At 34.1% G+C, this 15,920-nt stretch overlaps 1 protein-coding gene across 6 annotated transcripts in view; it reads left to right on the top strand.

Annotated features, from left to right (window-relative positions):
• Positions 1–15,920, top strand: part of LOC106139541 (high affinity cAMP-specific and IBMX-insensitive 3',5'-cyclic phosphodiesterase 8) — a 99,973-nt gene that overhangs the window by 58,231 nt on the left and 25,822 nt on the right. For all 6 annotated transcript variants that reach the window (XM_060949409.1, XM_060949408.1, XM_060949407.1 and 3 more), the window contains one exon: positions 11,167–11,226. In XM_060949409.1, the coding sequence (XP_060805392.1) occupies positions 11,167–11,226 (60 nt within the window). The remainder of the gene's footprint in view (positions 1–11,166; positions 11,227–15,920) is intronic.

The following is a 15,920-nucleotide window of genomic DNA, read 5'->3' as shown; positions in this document are numbered from 1 at the left end:
TATATCCCTATACAAGATCTCAGAAACTGTCTTTACTGAAGTCTCTCGGAAGTCGCTTCGTGCCTGACTTACCCACTTATGAATCAAAGACTCTGAATTAAAAGGATGCAACCGGGGAAACACCGAGAGGATAATAAATGATAATGATTCTTGTCATTCCATGACGGCTAAGAACTGCGTTAATCTTAAATTTGAAACAACCAACGCTATATAACTCCATCTAAAAATAGGTTATCAAATATGTTTTCCAATCCGATTACGTTCAAGAGACTATCCCTATGAAACAAACAAACTGCTCAAAGAAGGCGTGACGGCCACAGAAAAGGTTTTCATCCACAACCATAAAAGGAAGATTTGAATGGCGCATAAAGTGTGAGCGAAAAAGGTTTCATAGGAGCGAACATTTCGCATTTTTATATAAAATACCGGTACTTTTGTGGACAGGGCCTGTTGGTTTCGTCACATCATTTTCTCGAGCGAATAAAAATGTATAGGGAAATTGAAGAGTGTATGTGGAACGCTCGGAACGTGTAGAGACGCCTTTTTCCGGTGCGAGACGTGTATTGTAGGCCTTATAAATGTCCCTTTACTGTCGTGTGAGTGTTATATTAGATATGACGTTTGTTTTCGCATCCAATCAATATGGGTTGGGTTTTTTATATTTGCTAACTCCTACCAAAACAGACAACGGATATTAACAAAATTTTTACAATGAACTGATTGAACTGAAACTTTTAAGAAACATAATTTCTATGTTTCATTTTTTATTTAATTGAATAATATATCTTCGCAATCGAAAACACAAGAAAATATTAAAGAATTTACTTAAATATGTAACAATATAGACAGCAATAGCATTATCTAAAAGATATTTTATATTTTTGCCGGTTACTAATATTTTTCACTTTATTACCGTATGAATAGTTTATTAAGATCATCCTGACTGGTTGCCTGAGAACCGTATTGTGATAAATGAGATTGTACGGACACGGCTCGTTAACCTATCAGCGTAATCGTCGGGAATTAAAGGCACCATTAATCGATACATTTGTCAGTTTTATTACGTTTTCCCGAAGCGATAAACTGGCGATTTTCAACGGGAAAGATTTGTTACATCTTTAAGATATAAAACTTACGTGTTATTCATACGAGTATCATTCGCAGTGTGGTTTAGACTAAAGCCAGGTGGAAGGAGAAACCGGGAACACCATAGTGATGACATGTTTATCCTGTCAATTCCTATTTCATAATGACCATACTAAATCCAGGTTTAGGTTTAAAGATCATAAAAAGATTACAATAAATCCATTTACATGAGAAAATAATTTACAAATAGGTATGCTTAAACTAAGATGCAGTCACCGTAATAACGTTTTAAACATGGGGCAAACAAAAGGTACAGAAAAAAAAACCATTATCCAAGTAGACTAGATTTTTATAAACTTAGGCAATGTATACCTATTATTATTTATTATCTATATATAAATATTCAGTAAAGATCTACTTACTTAAAAGAACAGAACTTGAACCGAGTAAACTGTTTAACAGTCTTTTATCAGTGCCAGTTTTACAGAGTTAGCATATTTATTTAATATTATTTATTATTTATACAAGCAGACCTGTATTAGTGCTTGTAAAACATTCACTTCTACCTGAATAGTGCCCAAATAGTTCTGAACTTATGTAAATTGTTTTGTGCGACGTCGTGAATTCACAAATAAGGCTCGACTTAAAACCTTGATTCAGCTGCTGAAACAGCATTTGGATGAATCACAATTAAAACCTAATTTTATTTATTGTATTAAACAGTTATTAACAGTTTATTTTTTGTATTGCTGCAACTCACAACCTTTTTAATTTGTATTTCATATGTAGATTGTGTGTAAGAAGTCAAATAAATGAATTATCTATCTATCAGTGCGACCATATGCCGTCGGAATATTACAAACAAAATAAAATAAAAACTGATTTAGAGTAGCTCGAATCATACACTTCAACAGTCTTTACTTTTGAAAAGTTCTTTATAGTTTAGCTCAGAAAAGGCACAGAAATAGAGGAACCCCGCACTTATAATATTTTTATGGAAAAATAGGAGTGAGAGAGAGAGAGAGAGTTACATTCGCATTATTTAAAATTATATGTATAGTAAAAATGGATGTCCTTTTTATATGTCGGTCGTAAACTCGTAAATGTAAAATTTAACCAAAGATGGATAAAACCTTATAATATTCAAATTCCGGCGCATCGGAACTATCACGATAAAACATTATAATCACACCACGTTTAAAGTTTCAACTTTAATTTTTAACCGACTTCGAAAATGAAGGCAGCTGTCAGACTGGGTTTTATTTGTATCGAATTTTCCCGAATTTCTTATAAGAAACATAAAATAACTTTTCTTTCATTGGAGGTCTATCACAGACACAAGGTCACAGGAAATGGAAATGACAATTGATATGACTACAGTTGATATACGTTATCGATACAATTGAATAAGATCAAAGTGTCTGTATGTTACATCAAAATAATATTGATTTGATGGTTTATATCACTTGTTCTGATTCATATAAGCACGTCTTAGGGGGTAGACAGAAACAACTTGTTATACTAAAACATTTTAATTATCTCACCTCTTTCCTGGAGAAGTAGGCACAGAAAAAATCTATCCACGTGCCATGATCCCTGCATACCTTAGCGGAAATACGTCCATTCATGACAGTTTTCATGCAAGCTCGTTGGTTTAAGGTACTCTTGACCTGACCTTTCTCCAGAATGTTCTAGATCAAGGATCATCTATGCCTTTAAATATCTCTCTATTCCAAGGCAATCAGGTAACCATTACATAATCAAGAACAATAAAATTTCTAAAAAACTTAATCTCATTTATAAAAAAAAATAAGCTAATTTGCAGTAGCCAAGCGCGGTACTGATAAATTAATTACCATGGCGAACATAAAAAAGGTAAAACGGTTTTACCTTTTCTGTTTTATAATGAATGTTATGTCATTTATATGCAATGCAGGTTCATATACGGTTTGAAAATCCCAACAAAACATGATACGCTATAGTTATGTCCTTGTATTTTAAAAAAAATCACTTTAAATTAGACATTTGACTAAACTATAATACTTATGTCCTTGTAAAACTCTTATCAACAGAACCACCTGATTAAAACAGAATTCCTTTTATGAAAACCTACTGTGCGTACTCAAGGATCTGTACAACATAAAGGTTGGTACATTATGTATTTTTAAAATTATTGTTTTTTTTTATAATTTAATTTTTGTGAAGACGGAATACATTATTTTTTTAACTAAAGCACTTGTTTATGGAAATTTTTCACCAAAAAGTCAAATCCATTATTTTATTCTCCTTTATAAAGGTTAATACTACTAGAAATTTATTTATAGCTTTAACTTTGTCTTATTATTGAGACATAAAAATGCGCTGACATTTGTTAAATCTGATTCTGGATAAATAATTGACAATATTTCATGACTGTCATCCTTTCGAGACTGTTGGCTCTTTACCCCATAAGGTGAGACGTGATATATGTATGTAGAGCCGAATACAATAATATTTCTTATATAGGTACAACATACTTTGGGGGTAGACTCATTCTTTGTGTTTTGCCCCGTATATATTTATTTATTTCATGCAAAGAATCATAATGTATATGTATGTGGGTAACTAGCCTTAAAATGACATCGTTGAGACGCGTCGAGGCGGATCGCGACCGGCCCCGGGAGGCTGAGCGGTTAATATTTAATTAGAACCCTGTGGAAAATGTACTTACCTAACGTTGTTTTCGTATGAAAATAAACTGGATGAAATTGTAATTAACATAGTTAAGACAAAGTGCGGCTGTCTTGAGATAACTGAACCGCGTAATGACTTAATTTTCCTTATGAAATTTTATACCTCATCTGTCCTCCTGAACGTCCCGAAAATTAATTATTCGACAAAACTAATTAAAAAGTCTTAACAAATTACATTACCTGTCAAAATTCTGAGAAAATAACTTGAATCACAATAAAAACAAAGTTTATCATAAAAATATGATGCATTACTTTTTCCTATAGGTTGATATTTCTTTTCGTGGAATTGATACGATGTATTGTCAACTTATCGAAATACTTATTCAGAGCAATGTGAGTCTATGAAGTGGTATAGATGTACTTAGTTTGTCGCTCATATATAAGAAAATATGCTGATTACTTGAAGTATATGAAGTAAGTAAGAAGCCCAAACTGCTCGGCCATCAGATAATGTGGTCTTATAACCTAATCTGGTCTAGGGGATTACAAGAGAGGATTTTCCGAAACTAACTGGATTACTTTTTAGATTTTTATACATCTATTGTGATTCAAACTTTACAACGTATTATTAATATTAAACTCCGTTATCTAAACTAAGTTGAACATAGTTTAGCTCTTGGTCTGCGACCGGCGTTAGGTTGTCCCGCATAAATTGAATTCCTCTCATGAGAGCCTTCGGGCCGAGTCCTGTGGGATGCTGAACGGAGGGGAGACGGCGGGGGGTGATTATAAAGTGCTTAGCTATCAATCAATATACGTAAAACACTAGATAGGTGAGTGAGCGGCCATCGGAATCTTTTCTCAGTTCTGAACTTGTTTGGTATGCTACTCGTAAACGATGCTCTGGCGAGGGGAATTGCTTCTAATTTATAAGTAGCTTGCAAGGTTTATATTTAACAAACATATGAGACAAGTTAAATATAAACGTTTAATAATATATATTACCTTATATTATTTACATTTTTAAAAGTATGTGGTAGGTAAGTAGGTAAAAAAAGGCTTCATCTATAGGAAACCGACAGCTGAAGACCGAAGCGAACCGAATCTGCAGACGTACTCCTAAGTCTCTAGGAAACCATACATAAAAATATCCGATGTCTGTACAAAGCCAAAAAAATCGATATGGGGTAGGTACCTATTTAAGATCAAGAGAAGAAAGTCTATATGTTTGTACTCACATCACGTGAAATGGATTGCTCCAATTTGAATGCGGTTTTCCCAGACTGACAGATCAGTTATTTCGCTAAACTTATAAGACCAACGAAGTCGCGGGCAATGGCTAGCAATCAATAAAACCAATTGAGAGAGTGTTTAACGTATGAATGTATGTACGTTGCTACTAATTCCGAGATTAGCCAAAATCGACACGGATGTTAAATGAAAAAAGTAAGAGATTCTAATGTTACTTTAGTAATTATTAAACAAAACAATCTTGTTATTTCTCGAAAGTTAATTAGTCCAAGGAATCGTCAACACGTTTTAATTAACGCTCCTTTAGCTAAAATTAAATAAACATTTTATCATTTTTAACTACAGGTCAACGAAAAGTTACGCTGATTTACATAATGGCCAAGTAAATTTTCGTTTCTTATCATACCCTGGCCTAGATTCGAACCCGGGACCTACAGTGTAGCAGTTAAGCACAAAATGGCTGCGCAACAAAGGCCGTCAAATGACTGCCCTGTTAGTTTACACTTTAGTTAAAATCTTATCTTTCCCGATGCCAAACGGGACGGTCTATATTTGACATTATAGCAAATACATACAAAATACATGCAAATTTTATATTACATACAAACATAAAAAATACCTAATCCGCAATGCTGTGTTTATAAGTTTTTAATCACACATACAATGCATACCGATCTACTTAACAATCACACGCCTTTCCTAGTGGGATAAGCATAGCCTACATCTTCGCCACAACCCCCTTGTTTTGTTTTCTAAGGGGAAATCCATTTTACAGGCTGCCTACCGGGTCCTCACCCGGGAGAGTGTGGGACTCCTGGCATCTAGTGTGCCAACCTATCTACTACACACCTCCGGTGCGCCCTTCTCGCCATTTTGAGTTGCCACAACCCCTGCATATTTTCTCTTAATCCTCATCCATCATTATTTTTCATCTCTTTTGTTATTACGGAGCAAAGCTGTAAAGAATATATAAGACTGTAAATCCCGAAGCAACATTCTTGCAGTAAATCTCAAGATAGATACCAAGAAACGCCGAGATTTATAGTATCCGAACTGGGTCACCTCAGCTCAGTCTAACAAACCCTGAGACTGCAGCTTCAAGTACAGTGGGCTACATAGGAAAATAAATCAATGATTTTAATTTTGAATATACATATTATCACGTTTTTATCCAGAACGGGCAGACATGGCTAACAGTCTAGAAAAGGCCATGTTTATAATCTAAAGTTCAATAACCTTCCCCTTGGTGACTTTCACAATCTGATTATGAAGAGAAGCACTTGGCACACGGCAGTTTTTTCTTCGCTACCAAACCAGCATTGACGCTTGCACTGAATGAATGTGCCTTTTCCCTTAATCGCCTTATACAACGTCAATAATGCTTGCTGGAATTCAGTCCTGATAAGTCATCCATTAACTAGACAGTTACATGCATTGATGCGTGTGATGGGCAAATTGGTTCCTGGAAATTGTATAGGACCATAAATTGTTTTCCTCTACTTTACATACTCACATGTCACGTCTTTGTTCCTCGCGGAGTAGACTGAGCTAATATTCACCAGATAAACCGTAAATATGTTTTATATTAGATGAAGGTATGTTTGTAATTTACATATTAAAAAAAAATGCTTTATCACTTTGAATGTACTTGATAAGCATTCTGGTGATGAGCACATGATCCGCCTAAAATTGCGATACAAAAGTAGGTTAGGCCACAGAACAGATATATAAAAGTTATATTAAAAATTATTAAAGTATCCATCATATAAAAAAGCGAACAAAAAAGACTTCATCGAAATATTTTTTTTTAATTCGAAAGCGGACACTGATTGGCAGAATTAGTACAGCCAAAACCGCTGAATCTTAAAACGTTAAAATTTGGCAAAGAGGTTCCATATAGATGCAGTAAAAGACTATTCCCCGAAATTCCCACGTTAACGGAAATTAACCTGGTTTTTCGTTGTACAAAGGCGAAGCCGCGGGTATACTCTGGTGTATAAGAGTTGAAAACCCCTGCGTTTCATTATATGATATTATAGCAACTTGGGAATAATGTAGAGAAAAATACGATTTATAAAATAAACATATATTGGTTGCTATTTTAACAAAAAAAAAACTTAAAATATATTGAATGAAAAAATGTGAAAAAAAACAAAAACGCAACGAAATTCATAGAATCCGCGAATTCAAAATGCCGGGCGCTAGATATTCCATTAAGGACAGGACCGTATCTAGGGGCTGGACTCAGCAGAAACTAAAATACAAAATAATTTACAAATATTAAAAATCTTTAAATATTAACAATAGTACAAATTTTATAATACCCGCTACAATATGTCAACTACGTAAAAAAGCTGCGTTTTTATTCGACAGAATCCGCCGTGCAAGCAATCGATTGCGAAGTGTAAAAAAAGAATCATTTAAAGTTTCTTAACATCTTTAAGGATCGTCCTACTCCCTTGCTTCATGTACTCGTACTTAGCTAGACAATGCAACTAATGATCCCTACATAGCGCAGGTAATACAGACGTCCCCGTAATAGACTGCAATCCACTGATACCGAACCGACTTCTTGTTATATCGCAAATGGTTTTCATCCTAATCCTACTATCCAAATAATAATATATTATAAATACGAAAATTGATTTATTTCTTTGTTTTCTCTTGTCGCATTATATCTACTAAACCAATCTTCATGAAATGCGTATTATCGAGACTGGAGAAGGACATAGGATACCTTTCATCCCAGTTAAAACTATAGTTCCCTTGGGATTTCAGGCAGGTCGCGCCTGTAGGCGGTGCTAATTTCACGCGGACGAAGCTTCGTATAAAAGCTAGTAATATTTCGAAAGTTTTTAAAGATGTGGGAACATGGGATTAAAAGTCTTAAGGTTCGCCTGGTAGAGAATACTTTATTGGATTCACCTATAGTACATTATTTTAGGTGCAATGAATTTTAAATAAATAAATAAAACTATAAACTACTTAACATATTTGATGAAATTTTGTACACGTGTAGAATATAACCTTTACATATAGGGTACCTTTTAACCTAAAATTCCCACACGAGCGAAGACTCGTGGTTTGAAAATAAATCTATTTCTATTTACATTTTCTTCGATATACCCTTTCACCTAGAATCTTAAGCATAAGATGTACCTATGTTAGTCCAATTAGTCACAGTTCCTTTGAGCTCGCTAAAACCCCCGCAATATGCAAACATGAATGTAGGCGTATGTCACATACTGAAGATGCCACTTAAATGGGAAATTTCTTATTTTCCTGCTATTTATGGATAATATAAAAACACTAAGCATGTTCGTTGTCAGCTTTATCTTGTTTAATTCAACATTTATTTTATGACAAGACTTTTCTATAATAAAAAAATGTTTTTTAGAAAATCTCTTAGATTAAATATTTAGGGTTCACATATTAAATTTTTTAGAGAAAATGTAAAGACATTATGTTTCTTATCTGTACAAGACATTATATTTCTTATATGTACAAGAAAAATAATTCCCTGACATTAACGGCCACTATAAATTTTAGTATTATCAAAGCATTTTCTCGATTGCATTCTGTTGTCTATGAAGCTCTTGATCTAAATATGTTGTTAATTTACATGCTGTGAAATTTGTTTTATGCCGTTGCCATACCTATCCCTGGTAGCTATTTTGCTATGGTTATTCGAAACTCATGATCACATTAACCATTTAATCTTAAATTGGATTCCCTGTAATATGAAATTCGAGGCGGTCCTTCATTAAATTCCTGGCGTTGTGAAAGTATAATGGTTGGTGCAGCCCGACTCCATTCAGGTATTTAATGTTTAAATTGTTATTAAAACGAGGGCCTAGTACCTATTTAGTTAAGTACCAAACTAACCTTTTTATAAACCAGATTTCTGAAAAAGCCATTTCAAATTTTGCGAGCATTTTTTTTGTTTCCACGGGAAATTTCAGGGTATCTACTCTTTGTGCACATACCTAATATCTAGATCCAGTGATTTATTTGTAATTTGCCATGCCACACTAACTGACTGATTGAGACTGTCAATCAGTCAGTTAGTGTCATATATACATATATAAAAGAGGATATATATAATATATGGATTTAGATGATGTAATTATATATATTATTATGTGTATGAATAAATTAACAGGGTAAGATAAAGTTACGGTTAAGGTCAATATGTCTTTAATAAATAAAACGATCCGTCAAATATTTTCCAAAAAGAGATGCAACATCTTGAACTAAGTGCCTGTTCACATTTCCAATCCAAACTTCACTGTACCAAATAAAACCGCCTGAAAGTTACCCACTCAATCACCTCATGAAAGTCATGAGTTCGACAGCCTATTTGAGCGATGATACTCAACCTCGAACCTTTATTAATAAAGCAAATAAATCCGGAAATATTATCATTTTGCGTAATAAAGATGGTTTCGCAAAATTGACGATTGATTTATGGTTACATGAAGAGATTTATAAATTTGGATAGAACAAAAGAAGTATGCAGAGTTCCTGGAAAATGGAAAGATGTAGTCTCTGCTTACCCCTCTGGGAAAGAGGACGTGAGTTTATGTATGTATGTATGATTTGTGATTTCATTACATATTCGATGTCAGAGTTATATTTGTTTAAGACAAATGCGTTTCTTGATTTAGAATTTCCGCTTTCACAAAGTTTATATTCGTTCCCGGTGTATCTTCGTAATCAAATCACGCAAACTGGATTTAACCTACTTTCCGTTAATGAATGTGACAGAAATATTATAAAATACATGTAGAAGAATGAACATTAAAATGAAATGACCTCTTGTAAAACCCAAAGAAATCTATCCTTAAAACACGAATTCGCTGTCTTATGTTCTAAATTCTGAATGCAGCCTTCGAGTATTTCCGAGTTCACAGTTCTCAGCTCTATATCGATACTTTTACCAGGGCCCTTTATCCCGTGGATATTTCCCAAAAAAATTGCCTATATTTGACCTTAGAATAATGACAATATTTATTAAAAAAGTCATCAAAATCAATCCACCGAAACAGACAAACAAACCTCATTTTATTGTAAGTAGGTACGGGTTATACGAAATCCGTCACAATTGATCAGCAATATCACCTATCTCACGGAGATGACATACTTCAGACCCGCCTAATCCCCCAGGGTTATAAGAATGTCATCAGGGACAACCTATATCCGAGAGACTGGGTTCCAAGGTCGCCGGGTCCGTAGGGAGTTCCCCTTTCAATAAGATTTCCACTTGATTGTGTCCCTTCACAAAACCACGTTGCTCCCCTTATCGTGAATCACTTTCATGTTTTTGAACATTGTTTATTGATATATATGTATATTATGAATAAGTATTGTAAGTCAGAATATTGTAGAAGTTAAATTTGTTATTGATTTTCATAAAAAAGAAAATCTTAGTGTTTTTCTTTTGTATCAGATAGTATATATAGTCTCATCTCTGAAATTTTGTAAATTTTGTAAACTCTATAGAAAAAGATAACGTACAAAAAACCATTTCTCTACTCACATACAAAGCGTAAAAGTCGCAAATTTCCAAGAACTGTATTTCATTCAAGTTTTAGAATAAGTTCCATGAATTTGTATGGTATTTTCCGTTTGAATTGAACTCGGCGCACAAAGGAGGCCTAATTAAATTGCCGAGTTTCAATTACCCACCTTCTGGGTACTTTTGATCTTTTGCGTGGGTATCACACTCGTGGTTAATTTATATCATCAAAAAACCTGGAAACAGAGAAGGGTTGAAAATGTTAAAACGCATATCATGGACTTATCGTCGTAATTTTAATGCCAAATGCTACTCGTATTATTATATAGTCTATTTTACAGAGAAGAATAATATATCATCGTATAGATGTTATAGGGAGCAAATTAAAAATAAAAACGCTATAACTAGTGCACGATCACTATGTTTGACAACATAATTAACCAAATATTTTGAATTATGACGGAAAATTAAAATATATACGCGTTGCCAGCGGACCGTCTTAAAGCCAACAGTTGCAGCCAGGCTACAAACAGGCAATACTTTATAATTAAGACAAAGAAAGAGAAAGAGTTAATACAATTAGGAAAAATATGTATACATTTTTGCTTATTATTAATTCCCTTTTACTTTTTGTTACAGGGCGATGCGAGGAACAAAGAACACTCAACACTTAATTCTCATAGCAGTTGTGAAGAAAAGGTAAGTTTCTAATTGTAGTATTTTTGTAATTCTATCCTTTGTACCTTTAACTACATCGTCTACGCTGTCAAGACAATCAACGGTTTTACGTAGTAGTATGAAATACAGTTCATTTTAGGCGAGCAGTTACGCCTTGTAAACCCTTAAATTAAAAATTCTCCAATAAAAAAAGACAACAGAACTCGCCAAATTGTTTGTTGGAAAATAACTTCTGGTTGAACGGTAATTGGCTAAGTAAACTTTTTTTAACATACGTATGTACGTAGGGTTATATACGTTATTAAATGTACCTATATGTCGACAGAGCCAATAATCTAGAAAATATTGGAACGAAAGTTTGGGTCAACTGTAAACTATTAAGACCTATCAGTTTTCAAAAGTAAAAAATTCATAATAAAGCCCCAATTTTTTTTTGTGTTTGCAAAAGTTTTTTTCACAATTAAATAATTTGTGCCGCCGTCCGCGTGATGTCATATTCCCAGTGAAATTTTAGTTACTGCGTTTTCCTACAACACAGCAATTCATTAATTCAGGAAATAGGGAAAACCCTAAATTAAACAATATCTTCATAATTAGTTTGTAAGTTAATAAAAAGTTATCAGTGATAAAACACATAACGCAATGACCTGTTAACAATAAGACGTCACTCTAAAAATACTATAAAAAACATTACGAATGATTTATTTATTTATTATTTATATGTTTATGTACATCAAGGAAAATAAGAATAAATCTTCAAATAAAGAGAAATTCAGAACAAGGGCACCTGTACCTGTTTTTCATTTTACCCCATCTTATTTCTGTCTATTATATTATCTACCTAATTTCTATCCATTTTAATACTCTTCATAAATTGTTAAAAAAAGTTCGTGTCAAATACAATTTTACTTTCGGAGAAAAAAATAAATATGTGAGAAAAACTTAACTTAGCCAATTCAAACAGAAACTTTCATTTGTACGTGTTCCAACTCCAGTTTCAATCAACTTTCGAGCTTTCCGAACCCCATCCATCAAAGTTCAAATATTTGTATTAATTCCTATTGTCTTTGTCGAGTTCAATTTGTCTTTGTTTGCATAGGTACAGTGCTTACCTAACTTTGTGCTTCGGAAGTTTAAAGTACTTAATACGAATCAAGTAAGGTATGTTTATTTATGTAAGTGTAGACTATGCATGAACCTTGAATAACTTAGGTACAGTTGCAGAAATATAGGTAATAATTTCTCCACTGAGAGATGATCTCGCTCGTTTAAAATTAAGTTACATATAATTCTTCTTCGCCCGCGGCCTGACCCTCGTTAATTCTTGCACACCCATTTTTTATCGCTCCAGGTTCTCTAAAGCCCAATCTAAAATCTTTCAATGCGATGCGCACCGCAGACTCATCTCCAGAGTAGGTTAGGTCGTAACCGGTAAGACAGGAGGAAAAGGACTACACTTTCTAAGTCGGACTATTTGTTATTATTTTTAAATCCATTCTCCATATAATCACGTCCATATCCCTTGTGGGGTAGACAGAGCCAACAGTTTTGAAAAGACTAATAGGCCACGTTCGGCTGTTTGGCTTCATGATAGAATGAATAAACACCTAAAAGAAGAATCTCAAGTTTATAAGCATGTCACTTGCAATTTGTAAAACTCAATCAAGGGAAAGGCTTATAAAATTAGGATTCTTCGTTTAGGCGATGGGCTAGCATCCTGTCACTATTTAAATCTTCATTCCATCATTAAGTCTTGAAGCCTTTTCGCCGCCGAACGTGGCATATCAGTCGTTTCAAGATTTTCGCTTGGCTTGACTTTTATTGGCTTCAAGACTTGTTGGCTCTGTCTACCCTATAAGGAATACAGACGTGATTATATAAAATAAATGTTTAAACAGGCTGCCGAGTGTAACATTATTCAAATCTTCAACCACACATAGTTAAAATCCTTCGTTAGCGGATCCTTGCGTCATCAAAACTTGCTATACGCCTAATTTGAGCAGTTCCGTTAAGTAGTTTCTGAAGTGATATGTCAATAACCTTTTCCTTAATACAAAGAAGAGGTATATGATAGCGTGGCGCTAGTGTTAAAACTGGAAAAAGTGGAAAGATAAATGTTTGAAAGAAATCCGCCATTTCCACTTTTTTTTAGAATAAAATATAGTATTGTTGACTTAGAGTTACTTTGAGGCTACCTCATTTGTGTAATTGGTTCCATCTATATATATAAAACTCTTCCGTTACTGAGTGACTGACTGACAGACAACGCACAGTCGAAACTACTGGTCGTAGACAGCTGAAATTTGGAATGTAGGTTCCTTGGGATATGTAGGGGAGCACTAAGAAAGGATTTTTGGAAATTCAACCCCCAAGGGGGGGAAAAGGGGTAAAAACGTTTCTATGAAAAATCTTATTCCTTGGGTTTATAAACTTGTACCTTGGCATGAACACGTACATAGGCAAGTAAATATGTTTGACATTATAAGTTTTTTCAAACTACCCTCCAATCGTGATTTAGGGGCTGCGATTGGGTGACTGATTTATTAACGCACAGCCGAAACCGCTCGGTATAGGAGTCTGAGATTTTGAACAGAGGTTCCTTTAGTAACATAAGTGAGCACTAAGAAGGGATTTTTGAAATGTCAACCCCCAAGGGGGGGGAAACGGGATAAACTGAGCCGGGGCTGCGGGAAAGTTCTAACGAGATACCGTGGCCCCGGAACGCAAAGGGCAACTGAAGGAACGAGGTGGGTTTTAGTCAGTAAAAGTCTGACACTCCCTTCCGTTCCACCCAGAGCGGGAGAGGTCATTTGATGATTTCCCATCCTTAAAAAAAAAAGACTTTGTATGACAACTTTCAGTCGTCTCTTTAACATACGTAATAACATACATAATTATGTACATACATGCATAACATTAATAACATCACGCCTTTAAATCCCTATTTTGTGTTAACACTACCCATACAAACAGCTACGAAATTTGTCCGCATCCATTTTCACCTAAATTCTTAACGTTAATGAGATTTACTTTTTATTATCAGGTCAACCTAATTGCCTCACATGTACGTATAACTTCGTAAGAATTTTCTTTCAACTCCTAACCGTTGAGGAGTTGTACCTTCCATCATCAGCTCATTCACATGGGATGATGACTATCAGACGCAAATACTTAAACAGATCTATGAAATTGTCAAAAACGTAATTGCCTGTAAATTTGAGGTTTGCCCTTGATTTCCCTGGAATACCATCATCAGATCCTGACTAGGTAACAACGGGACCAACTTGAAAGTATACTCTACCGAACAAAAAAGAATCACGTAAATACTACATATAATAAAACGGTAAAAATATTTTGTCTGTACATTTAATATTTTGACTGAAACGGATAGAGATTTTTTTTGCTATTTTTGTCTGTCTGTCTGTATCTGACTGTATGATTAAGATTCAACTCGAACTTTACGCGGACGAAGTCGCGGGCAACAGCTAGTATATAATATATTTATTTATTTACTTTGTCCCGTCTGCAGCGCCTTCAGTATTAATCTGAAGAAGGAGGTTATATCATCTAAATTAAAGCTTATTATACAACCATGTATAGTATTGGAACATGGATCGCATGGATTATATCGAGCAAAGCCATGCGCTAACTCTAGTAATTAACTAAATTAGGTGAAGCGGCCTGTGACGCAAGTGGAGTTTACTTTAAGATCTGGTCTGGATCATTTCCACTTTTATTACTTGGCCTAGGTCTGGCGTTGGTTCATTTGGGTAATAACGATTTATAGATACGTTATGTGTCTTCCGAAATTACTTTGGTGGATGCGGTCTTGGCCACTATTTATCTCATAGTAATTAAAAAAGCTTTTTGTCGTAATTGGTAATAAAAATATTCAGTAGTTATATTATCTTTAAAGGTAAACGAGTGCAGTCAAAGAAGTTATTTATAAAAAATAATAAATTAATCTAATGTTGTAATTATTTATTTTAACTTTAATTTCGAACTTAACATAAAATTATTAAAATATTTCAGTCGACCATGAACTTAATATAATTGGTAAAATCAAAGTGAAATACCTACTGTAAAAAAAAAAATGTACCTATTCAATTTTAACCCTTTTCAAATCACTTATTTCAAAATGATTAACATAAGAATTAAAAAAGTAGTTCCTTTCTAACTAAGAGAAGTTTTCAATAGAGGAATAAAAAGTAGGACAAAATATTGATACTTAATTACGCGATTAACTGAATATGTGATTGAAAAAACACAAAATATGAATATGCCGTCCAAATAGTCGCATTTCCACATATGCACAATGAACGGAGAGAAACAATTACCCTTTGTTTATTAAAAGCAAAACCAGAGGAGGATCAAGTTTCTTCTGGCCGGGATTCGAAACCGCGACTTTTTTATTCAGAAGCGATAAGATAACACCTACACCAAATAGGCTGTCAGTTAACTGTAGCTAACATTTCATTCCCATAACTGTCACGCACTATGCTAAATCAAGTACAAGTAATCATTTTAGCATGCAAATAGCGGATATGATCCGACCACTAACAGATCAAATTAACCACCCTGCATTAAGTTCACTGGCGCAACCAATGTGTGCAATTTGTGTGTACTTAACATTAAAACTTTATCCTAAAATAGATAGAATGCCTTTGAAAGCTACATACATATAATTACGTCTTTATCCCGTAGGGTGGAGACAA

This window comes from Amyelois transitella, chromosome 19, assembly GCF_032362555.1.
Source record: "Amyelois transitella isolate CPQ chromosome 19, ilAmyTran1.1, whole genome shotgun sequence".
Classification (NCBI taxonomy): domain Eukaryota; kingdom Metazoa; phylum Arthropoda; class Insecta; order Lepidoptera; family Pyralidae; genus Amyelois; species Amyelois transitella.
Note: the sequence above shows the minus strand (reverse complement) of the source record. Positions and strands in the feature narration are given on the sequence as shown.